General features: G+C 36.1%; 1 protein-coding gene across 4 annotated transcripts in view; it reads right to left on the bottom strand.

Annotated features, from left to right (window-relative positions):
• VPS41 (VPS41 subunit of HOPS complex) overlaps positions 1-12,326 on the bottom strand; it is a 137,961-nt gene that overhangs the window by 37,062 nt on the left and 88,573 nt on the right. For all 4 annotated transcript variants that reach the window (XM_053944158.1, XM_053944168.1, XM_053944181.1 and 1 more), the window contains 4 exons: positions 11,720-11,866; positions 10,482-10,548; positions 3,852-3,949; positions 1,540-1,669 (listed from right to left, as the gene is read on the bottom strand). In XM_053944158.1, coding sequence (XP_053800133.1) covers positions 1,540-1,669; positions 3,852-3,949; positions 10,482-10,548; positions 11,720-11,866 — 442 coding nt within the window. The remainder of the gene's footprint in view (positions 1-1,539; positions 1,670-3,851; positions 3,950-10,481; positions 10,549-11,719; positions 11,867-12,326) is intronic.

The raw sequence follows: 12,326 nt of genomic DNA, 5'->3' as shown, positions 1-12,326 counted from the left end.
GTCAGTGGTCTTCCTTTTGTATCATTGCATGTATTTTTGTCTTTTTTTCCCTTTTCCCAATAAATTGTATTTCTGACTTGGAGTCTCTCACTGGTTTTGCTTTCAAACCAGAACAGAGGACTATTACACTACACCGCCTGCAATAAACTTATCCTTCCCATCAAGGTCAAGGCCATCAAAAGCATAAATGATAGATGCCATAACCCCTGGGGACACAGTACATCATTACAGCAATGCATTTACAATGCTGCAAGTTAAGGCTATATATATAATGCATTTTCTTACACCATAAGCCTTTATTTTTGAGTAAGCTCAAAGAAAAAGTACTAAAAGGTCAAATCAAATGCAGAAGATGACTGCTCTGAACAGTTATCATTTGGACAGAACCATGAAGAAACACGAATACTTTGTAGGTACAGAACAGAAAACCACTCACTGTCCAGATCAGTTTCTATAAACACATACAAACACACTCCTGAAGTGATAAGGCATTCACAAAATAATGCTTATCTTAAAACCATACAAAACATTTAGATTTTTCAGGTAAACTAGAATATTCATAAAGCATAAAAGTACAGCTGTGGACATCAATGTTCTGTTTTGGAAGATATATAAACAAACCCCAATTCTACTGATAGCAGCATTGATGTTTTTGAGGTCAGGGGGAGATATACTATATTTCTAGTGGCTTAAGGGCATAGATGTACACAAAGAGGTTTGCCAAGCCTATGATTTGAAGCATGCTGCCAGAGGAGATACTTAAAATTCAGATTAATGTATTTTAAAAGCCAAAAGAAACGCTTCTGTATAACACAGGCTACATAATCTTCACCAAGGAATTATCCATCAGCTTTGCCATGCCTTTTTCTGAGCTACAACATATAGATAGAAAACTATCCCATGTTTAAAAGATGGCATATATTGTGCCAGGGCTTAATGTCCTTTCCTGTTACATACACCTATCCTCTAGGTGGAGCATGCCAAAATCCAGTTCCTATTAATTCCATTTAACCATTTCAGGTCTGTAATAAAACTGGCAGCTTTGTCAGTACAGGGAAGCTAAATATCAGTGGGCCCCCTTTAAGGTGACCCAGGTACATCTTACTGTCGAAATGATACTTATTCAATCTTTCCCTCTAAAGCAGCTTTTCCAGACATTGTGATACTAGTTTCATTATTCCTGAAGCCCTTAGTGTAAAAAGAGATCCTATGGATCATATGTTGAATAAATCTCCTTCAAAGATATTGCCTTCAACAATACTGGACATTACATGAGGTGTATCTACTTCTGCCTTCTCCAGTAGGTCTGACCTAATAGATGGCATTAAAAATCATGATGTTGAAATACACACATTTGTTTTATTTCATATGACTGGTTCTTGTGGATTTCTACCTTGCCCTTCAGTGTCATAAGCAGTTACAGCTATTCATGGAGATGACAATAAAATGACATAAAAATGAAAAAGGAGGCTAAGTACACCCAAATCTTTTTTTAAGCAAGGTATGAAAACAAAACACAATAATATTGAGAACACCTACCTAAATGATAATCACGACATTCATTTTCCTGAAATCCTCGTACTGTTAGTGCATCAGAAGAGATCTCTTCATAGGACTCAGGCAGGGGTTGTACAATATCAAGTCTAGGCCTTGCACAACACTCCACTTCCTAGAAAAATGACACCTTAGTCACTTCCTACATGATTTACCTTAGCAATACCAACTGGCGGTCATCTACAAACAAGGCTGAAATTCAACAGCTGCAAACTTCCACAAAGATGCAGTACTTTGCACTGGCTACTCAGCTGCAAATCATACAAGTTGCAACGCTGTGCTCCACAGAATAATTGCCTCTGGAACTCAAAGGAAAGTTACTCCAAGTTACTCTTTGATTGCTTTCCTTGAAGGAGATCAGTCTGGAGGAGGAGGTAGAGATAAGACATAGGTCCAATCCTACCCTAAGTTTGCTCACTACTTTTCTGCTCTTGGTCACAGAAGTTTTCAGGGCTATCACAGATGACTATCAATTGCTTCATTCAACAAGCAACAGAACTATTTAGAACCCATACCCAGCTGGGCTCATGCCCTGAAGGACAGAGCTCTATGAACCTGGTATTCTGGTATTAAAATATTTTTTTTTAAGCTGGTGTTTTATTTTAGGCAGCCAGCAGCAGCAGGGAAACATTAATCTGAGAATAATACAAAAACTTTGCGATTCTGATGAACTTAGAGTAAAATGAACTTTCAAGTGCAATGTAGGTGGTTATGCTAAGATGACATAATGGATTTTCACCTTCTGTCCAAGTGAAACTGCTGTCTTCAACTAGCTGCATTTTTAATTAAGTCAAGGTCCAAGATAATCCTATATTTTCTACTTCAGGCTGTGAATTACAGCAAAATATAGAATAAAAGAGCGATAACATATAGAAAGTGGATTTAAACAGCTCTAACCTACCTATTAGTAGCACCACTTGGGTCCTTTCTCAATTTAACTGTTTCAGGAAAAAAATACACAAACTAAAAAAACTTTCAAAGTAAGTTCAATTGTGATCTAATTTGTAATAAGTAAGACACTGTCATTTACAAGCTGTGAAATCAAGTGTAGGAAGACAAGTGTTCCTTGCAACTGTACAATTTTACTTCTGTTCCTCCTACAGCTACCCAGAGAACTGAGAAGTTAGTGAAGTCCAGCATTTGGAGTTTGTTTGGAACGCTAATTAAAGGCAAATACATGAGAAAAACTTTTTCCTATGTTCAATTACCATTATATCACCTGAAATTCCCTTTTCATCTTTCTGTCCTAAAGCAATTAAAATTACTTTAACCTTTAGCAGTCACAACCTCATTTACACTAGCTCCTTTCCTGTACTACTTCTTCATTAACAGTGGCATTCCAATTTCCTTGTTCCCTAGCATTTCATCCCACCTCTTCCTCCCCCTTTCTTATCCCATTTGTCTGCTTTCTTGTCTTTCACTGACTCTCCCACACTGTGCTGTCTCTTTTGGGAAACATTGCTCTGACATTATTTTTATCCTTAATATAAAGAAATAATAATCTGACATCCTGAAATAGAACTAGAAGCTAACCCCACTGATTTCAGAAGGCTCATGCATTTGTTTGAACCTAGAGCATTTCATTGCCTAGCAGCTTGTGCAGTTTCTTAAGGTTACTATGGTGATGATAAGCAGACATGCTTATCAAAGAGATGATCAAGAGCATCTGCCATCCTCACACTGCAGCTTCAAGGATTTCCTCCACTGCATTGCCTTTTATTTGGCAATATGAAATCAATGTTGGAGACAGACACTTGTCCATGCACAGTAAAAATGGCTGACATGAATTCTAATTTCTACCTCTTCACATGTGGATCTGGGTGTATGCAACTAAAGATCTTAGAAGAACAGGAAACAATGATGCCACTAGCTCACAATCATTCATTCCTGCAGTCACTCTTATGCAGTGTCAGCAAGCTCCTCTTATGGCCAAACAAGATTCTTAATTTCTTCTGGTGCAGAAACATCAGGAAGAAAGAGAGGAGAGAAATGGGTGGGGGGGTGGGGGCGTGGGGAAGAAAGGAAGGAAAAAGGAGAAAGAAGGACTAGCTAGAGACTTTCTCTTCATTCTGCAAGGAAAAAAGGAACCCAAACATGATTCCTGAAAGGGAAGCACGTTAGTCTTCAACGTCACCTCCACTGACCTTGTTTTATGGATCAGAGACATTTCAAGCACTGTTTACTTCCAGCAGACTACAAATTTTTTCTCAGATAATAATATTTGTATGACTAGTTTAAGGCCTAACTCACAGGCCAAATTAATGTTGTGAGGAAACTCTGAGATAAAAAAAACCTACCATTTTTTCGGAGATCTCCTTTACATATGAAAGTATAACAAGCTGGTCACAGAGAGGTGCAAGTCCACTGACATAGAATTCGGTGTCAAATTGGAAAACTGAAATACAGGAAAGAAAAACAGACTTTAAAACATGAATGTGTATGAACTACTACCTAAGAAAAACTCACTGATTTTCAGAGACAATCAACAGCATACAGCACCACTTCAGAGAACTGAAGACTCAACACATATAACAAACCCTGAGATTTCCCAGTTGGACCAGATGAAGAACTACATTTAACAGATTAAATTACATAAAAGCTTGCAAAAGGAAATGTTTGTACTCCAGGATATGTTAGAGATGAAACATTTGAAATGAAGGTGCAGTCTGATTTTCAGTAATCACATTGAAAAAGGAAGCAAAACAAAAATCAAACTCAATAAAACAAGCAATTAGTAGTGCAAATTCATTGGTTTGCATATTCACAGCATATTCATGTGGCCATAAGAGAATTGCGCCTGCTACATCTATTGGTATATAGGAAAACACTACGATCATTATTTATCATCACTTTAAACATCACAGAATAATTTACAGATACACTCATTACAAAGAAAACACAGTTCATAGTATCTTGTTCATAAAAATGAAAACATAATTTTCTGAAATTGGTCTTGAAATCGAGATAGTTACATGAGATTATTTCAAGAAAGAGAAAGAAAAACAGACTGCTGAACTGTATTTACTAAAGTACTTAACAAATGAGACCTCTGCCACAGAAACAGCTCTTTGTTTTTATTCTGCTGGATTTATAATGCACCACTTTTTGCAAGCTCCTCTCTCATGGGGACAAAAACAAGAATCATCCAAGTGTTTACATTAGCAAGCCTTGAAACTATAAGCCTCTAAAGAAGCATCAGATACTTCATTATTTTCTCCAAAACATGGTTTTAGGAGAATCTAAGCATAAGTAAGAAACAAACAGTTTCCTTCCTTACTGTTTAGCATATTACACTACTAATATATATATATATTTACTAAAATTTACTAGCGAGGCAAACAGAAGATATAGTATAATGACATTAAAAATAAAGCTGATTTTCTTTAGCTAAGATAATAAGAAGGAACAGGAGAAATAATTGTCCTCCCACAAAAGGAGAAAAATTACAATGAAACAGAGTATATATTTGACACCTGTCTCTCAACGAATAACCAAGCACAGTTTTTCTTTCAATGACTGCTGACAATTTGGCATCACTGAAGGACCACACTACAGCACAAGAGTAGAGCACTCAATCCATTCACAGAGAAGAGGTTCAAATGTGTAACCATGTACATAATTATTTTTGTCTAGCCTACAAGACTGATGAGATTACTTTGACTGTATCACATGTTGCTCTCAGTGATGATTTAAAAAAAAATCAGTTCAAAACCAACTACATACCTTATTCTCAGGTTAAAATTTAGTATTTAGCATTTTAAAAAAATATGGAAGGCAGGAGAAAAAACATGGAAAATAAAAAACAAAGTGAAATCCATAATACTATCAAAGAAACTTTAAATTCAGCTTTATAGAAGGGCCAGGAGAAGGCTCTCAAAGGCATGTAAAATACTGTGGTTTGTATTTGAAGAGGAAAACAGCAAGGTGAATTATCATTTATAATGATTATAGAAACAACTTTAAAATCCATGTGTGTTTCTTTGTCTTATACTAGAACTTAAGTCCCTTTGCCAGTGAAAATGCTTGTAATGCCGATTGTAATGGTGTATTTAAGATCAAGCAGAAGTACTGATCTGTGAAACACAAATAAACAAACAAGTAAAAATTACCACTTCAAGTTTTTGTTTTGAGTAGAATATAGTTTCCTTGTTTTCACTATCAGCTTTCTCTTAGCTCATCTTTCTCAAGAGACATTGTTGAAATACAATGCTCTAGCTCTGCAGCTACAGCCTTGAACAAAGAATAGCTGGCATAAACAGTGCTTCTTGACCTGACAAAAACCTTTGATGCTGCTAATCAAAAATGTCTTACTGAAAAAAAAAGATGGAAGTTACAGCTGCACAGAACAATAGGTTAAATTGACTTACTCTCTGGACACTGTGTTGTGATCAAGGATGAAAAGAAATCCAACATAAAGGCAATACAGAAATGCTGTTAGTTTGAAAAGGATCCAAAATAATTAAAACAAATGTAATATCAAAGTAAATGGAAATGACTGAGGTATGGCCATGTGTCATACATGTTTACGCCTGTCATAAGAGAAGACAGAAGATAGGCTGACAGTGGATCTACTCCATGTTCAGCATCTATGTACAGATGTCAAATAAATTACCTGGAAGCAAAATGAAGAAACCTGTAAATCTTCTTTGCTGCTCATTAAATGAAATGTATGAAATACATAAAAATACAGAAATGAAACTATATATGCTACAATATTTACCTAAACTGTATAAAACCACTTTCTCTGGGATTTAAAGATCCACACGTATGCGACATACTGAAACTAAAAGGAGTCTATATTGTTTAGTCAAACCTCTAAAAGCAGCGCCTGCATTACCACAGCTGATTTTGAAGAGTAAAACTTTGGTTACAGTCAGAGGGTTTTACCTCTGATTTCACCTAAAAGCACTGGTGATGGAGATACCATCTTGAGAACTCTTAAGGGTATGATGCACTGTGACCAATAATAATGAACACAAATTTTGCAGATGTTTTTAGTGAGCTAGGTAATTTATGCAAACCAAAACAGAATACAGAATGGCATGATTTGATTAGTTATTATCTTCTGCATGGAGTTGCACTTGATGTAAAATATAACTTTTTTATTTTCCCAACAGTATGTGAATTCAGTTCCAAGGAGAGGACAAGAAAAGGCCCCACATAAGTATCTCTTAAGCTACAAAGCCAATGTTCTGAAAAATTCTTTTTTTTCCATTGAATCAAGATTAACCAACAGGAAAAATATTCAGTCTTGAAGAATTTTGGGGCTTAGAAATTCTGAGGTTTGATGACAAAGAAGTCAAAATCTTGAAGAATTTTGACTCATTTTATGAAGCAATTTATAAATTATAGGTTTGGCTTGTGGCAAAACAGATGAACAAAATTCTAAGCAGAATCAACTATATAACTAGTTTTGGGCTTTTTCTTCTTTTTTTTTTTTTTTTTGGCTTCTCAGAGTATAGCAGACTTGCTTCCATGAAATGTTTGCATAAATCACCTTATGAAGTAAATTTCTTGATTGTCACATTCATCAATTAAGCCTTACATACCGTCTACATAAAGAGAAATATGTCAGTACATTAGATCCCATTAATCTCACTTTACAAACAAAAAAGAAAAAATTCAATATTCCCATGTATTCAGATTGAAATGTGCAATCTCAATGCATGATGCTAACTTGCCATGCAGGTATGAAGCTACTCCTGTGTAAAACACACAGATGTGTTGTTACAAGCATAGCCTTGAAACATGTAATTTTTAAACCAGGAATCTGCTTTGTGGGAAATTTGGTAGAATAGAAAGGGAGATAAGTATTCAAGAGACATTGCTGCCTGGCTGGTACCTGGAATTAAGCTGAGATTCCTCAGATAAAATCTAGACAAAAATAAATTGAATATAAATTCTCTAATCAACTTGAAGTCTTTTACATACTTCTGGTGTTAATCTCTATTTTCTGCTATCATTAACGACCTGAGTAACTGAGGCAGAGATAAAGTACTTCTCCATAAAATTATATAAAATCCTGACAAGGCCAAGGAAGACAAGATTACCTATTTTCCTTTGAAAAGGCATTGTACTTACTGGAAAGTCTAATTAGTTATTTATCAAGGAGCCTTCTCATGGGTTCCAGTTGAGGAAGGGTTCCCTGTTCAGACCAGAAGCTGTGCAGCATTACAGCTTTTGTGCATGCTTCAGGAGTGAGCACAGAGGTCAAGCACTCTTTAAGAAGGATCACAATGGCATTTAGTCCACGTTAAGCCTGTAATTCAATACCAATACTTTCTAATCAATACACTACTTCACAGCAGTTGCTGACAGAGCTAAACTGATAGGATCTGCTCAGCTAACATATGTTTAAACCTAAATAGAAACACTCACTTGGAGTTTATCTTTGACATTGAACGAAGACTCACAGAGGTAATGAACTGTAGCAAAAGCAATTGCAAGATTACTGAAGAAAAGCACCACTAATACACTGAAAGATGTAAATTAAATTAGCAATGCCACATGGATCTCAGTGCATGAGACCTGTATAATTCATCTATTTTTTCTTACAGATAACCACAGCATTATCTTCTTTAAGATAAAACAGCTAGAACACGCATTGTGGGGTTTAGCATCACAGCAGATACTGTAATTATTTCCCAGTTTAGAGTAAGTATAGCTAATTCTTGAGACAGAAACAGAAGATGAGGAGGTACTTTGTTAAACAGGATCCTATGCACCTAAATTGCAATGCAGGAAATACTGTTTCCTTATTCACTGGACTGTAAAGTACTGAAGAAACATTTATTATCTACTAATGCCATCACAGTTTTCTATGATACCACCATGGAACTCAGAGGCCCTCAGAATGGCTTTAAAACAGCATAAACCTGAAACTGTTGACACATGACAGGACACTGTTTTATCAGAGACTCCATTTGTATTAACCTGATAACCAAAGAAGCAGCTATGAAGTTTCCTGCTCCACTTCTGGTTTTCCTTCCAGGTGAAAAATTGTAAAAGCAGGGAGAAAAAAATTAAAAAACACCACACCACTAAACTTGACAAAAATAATACGGTGTTAAGGGTTTTGCTTTTCCTTTTGTTGACAAGATCTTATGAGTCAAAATATCTGAAAGATACTCAGTTGTCCTTGCATTGAAGGATTATATTCTTGCCTTGTATAAATTCTTTACTTTATGCAAGTTTATCAGCTTATGCATCCACTTCAGATATTAGTGGTCTTGCAAAAAAAACCTATACTGGTTGCAGGTCTGATATAAGACCAGACTTTCCAGCTATACCTTTGAAAAGTAATGATGAAGTAAAATCGAAATAGATGTTATGGCATGACATACTGCAGTCAAGAAGACTTTCAATGTGACTATATTAAAGACTATTAATTTATACTGAGACTTGAACAAACTGTGTCTCTCTCTTTTCTGTCCCAATCCTCCCAAGTTCTAGAGTGCTGTGGATAGCATTTAGCAGAGCAATTTCAGTGCTTTGACTTGAAACCAGACAATAAAATCTCAACCACATCATTAACAGATTAAGTGAGATAAAATACCAGTCCTCTAGACAACAGAGAAAACCAAAGGCCAGAAATTTTAAGATGAAAAAGTTACTTCCACATAAATCTATATCCTTCATGTCTGCACCTAAATAGCCCAATGACAACTTTTTATGTTTTTTAATCAAGTTCCAATAGAAAGTCACCTAATACTAGCACCATCCATACAAGCACATTACAGCTGAAATAGAAGTTACCTCTGTTTACTTGTCAGTATGTGACCAAACCCATTTAGTTTTCTGCTAAAACCTACTTACAGGTACAAAAAATATTATATACAAGATCTGAGGCTAAAACTCATGACCAAACTTTTCCTTGATAAAATTATTGTGAATATCCTAGAATTCTGCAGTTAAATAGTCTGTTTGCACTATGTGATCCTAAACAACAAATACCTTTCAGGTCTCAGTTAATTCTCAGGCAACCACCAATCTCTCAGTATTCAGACTCCCTGCAGAGTTTAACAAGTCTCCTAGCTGATTTTCAGAAGCTATTTTAGAACAGTCCTTTCCTGAAATCAGAAAACAGAGCATATACACACGTATGCCATACATCATTCCAAACTGACATGATTCAGGATCTTGCCTGAACACCCTATCTACAATCCCAAGTTACTACAGTCAAGGGAGCATCAAAGCCTACAAACTGCTGCCCACTCTGGTCTGCAGAGTCAGAGGGCCTGTTTATCTTTCCAGCACTATCTGTGCCTAGATACTTCTTTTCCCCAGCAGACAGTTCTAGGGACAGTTGTGACTTTTTGTTTACATCCCCACTTCCCTTCCAAATTTTCTTTGAATTCCATTTTACTTTGTCAAGAACTTTTCCAATAACCAGTAATAATAAAAATTCATTCACATCAGATTAGCTAGAAAAATAAGAAAGCAAATGAAAATATAAAATTCAGAAGCCAAGAAAGGAAACAAAAATAAATTAAAATCCATTTCCTAGCACTACACCAGAGATTTTTATGGGAAAAAAAAAAAGAGAAAAATGTTATGAGTAGTGTAGTCAAACAACATATAATCAAATAAAGTAGTATCTATTTTCTCTTTACTGCTACAATGACCATCAATCATTTAACCAAGATGAAAACTCAAGTTCCCTAAAGGAATCTGTATGAAGGGAAAGTTAAGGCATCCACTGTTCACACAAGTATCTCTGATATTAGATGATCACAGAACTTAAGGTTCTCCAGAAAAAAACCCTCACACCTAGGCAAGAGGGCATTATGACAACCTCAGCAACTAAAAATGAGGAGACATTTATGTTACAACTACATGTTGCCTCCAAAGTGTAACAGTTTTGTTCTGGCTAGAATGTAGAAGACTTTTTAAGCTTTTTGGAAAGGAGTGAATTCATACAAGCATACCTATTTCCACGTAGCGGTTTGGTAGGTCACGCATTTCACTGGCATGCCGTTCTTTTACTGAGCAAATCTAGGAAACAAGATTTGAATTGTTACAATAAGGAAGCTGTAATTCCTAAAATGACACTAACTTTGCCTCAATAAGAAAGGCAATTTCTGGGAATTCTCGGACATGTATTTCTTTATTTTGGAAAACACAAGTTGTGAAACAGTAATGATGCATCAGTAGTGGCTGTAGTTCACAGCCTTATAAATATGCTGGGAGAGAAGAGGACCACATAAAAGAAATGTGAAAATACATGCCCATTATGCCTTCTTCAAAGAAGCATTTATTTATGAATTTGGTTTTGGTGTCTTCTCACACTTTGTGTCTCATTACCTTTCAAGGTATCTGATTCTTATTCAGTATGTTTGCTATTACTCCTCCCAGTTACAAGAGGCGAGTATGTACATACAAAGAAATGCAAATAACCAAATGTTGTGAAGCACAGGCAAATAGAAAGGGGAAGACAGATGCCAAACTTAGGACAAACCTCCTCATTTATAGAACTCTAAGCTTAACATTCCAAAAGCTTTTTACATGTCACCTACCTCACTCCACCCTCCCTTTCCATCTATTCCTATCAGGCACTTTTAATTTCCCACTGAGCAGTGATGCAGTAATCTGTTATTAGAAAACAGCTAACAGGCTTGTAACAAACTCATGTCATGTGCTGGTCTGAGCAAATGATAATCAGTCTGCACCACATAAATTTGAAATGCCAGTTACTTGTTGAAAGATAACAAAACCCTAAGCAGTCTGTCCTTCCACCCATCCATTTTTTTTCCCCATGGTTGACCAAAATCATGTGGCTGTTTTAGCAGATGTAACCTCCTCAGCCCCCAAATCAATCCCCTCCAAAAATACCTCATGGTAAGTTGTTCTTCCTTAATGCTAATCCAAAAAAAAAAATTCAACAGCACACTAAAAGCTTTCAAAAGACAAAATCTCTCCAAGGAGTAAAATGTCCCTGAGGATTACATTCACTGCATGCTCTCACACAGTGATCTGTCTAACCAATGGGTGCCTATCACTCCTCCTCCTCATGAGGGTCAGTCCAATGACATTTCTAAGGTAGCAAGAGTTCTGAATACTGGTCAAACCAAATTCTATTTTTTTCAATTGTCTTTACTTTTCAGAAACAATCCTCTGTTTGTCTGTGATAACAGCAAGCATTTATTACAAAGACAGGTAACTGTACTTTTACTGAATTTCCCCAGCCAATAATCAGCGTTAAATTATCCTTCCAGCAAAGGCTGCAGGGATACATATCTGGGCGAAGGCTTATGTCATCTCGAGGCACATTGGTAATTCTTTGCTTGGAGATCATGTCAAGTATCTTCACGCCCTGAAAATTTAAAAATAAGAGAACTTTATTCAGTATGACAAACTTCTACTCACCACTTTGTGCACTAAGGCAGTCAGAGCAGTTTATAGCATAAATTTCTGAGCAGGGCTGAGTGTGCCACCAGAAAAAACTGTTGATACAAAACCTATCTAACCCAGGAGGTGACAAAACGAGTAAAGGGATCAGAGTAATTTAGATGTTTTAAATTCACATGCCAAATAAAGACATAATAAGTGAATGAGTGACAGACTAGCAATTCCAGTCATGAACCAGTTTGGCTTATTGGGCTGGTGCTACTCCTGGAGAAATAAAAAGAATCCCAGCTTTTTCACAACAATCCCTGTAGAGACACAGAAACTTCCACCTTGGAAAAAGAAAAGCAACAGCTCATTAAGATAAATGAATTCAGTCTCAAGATATGCATTTCAACTCTTATATTAAAACAGAAAACTGAGCATAT

Source organism: Vidua chalybeata, chromosome 1 (assembly GCF_026979565.1).
Source record: "Vidua chalybeata isolate OUT-0048 chromosome 1, bVidCha1 merged haplotype, whole genome shotgun sequence".
Lineage (NCBI taxonomy): Eukaryota > Metazoa > Chordata > Aves > Passeriformes > Viduidae > Vidua > Vidua chalybeata.
This window is presented reverse-complemented; position numbering and strand designations above follow the sequence as displayed.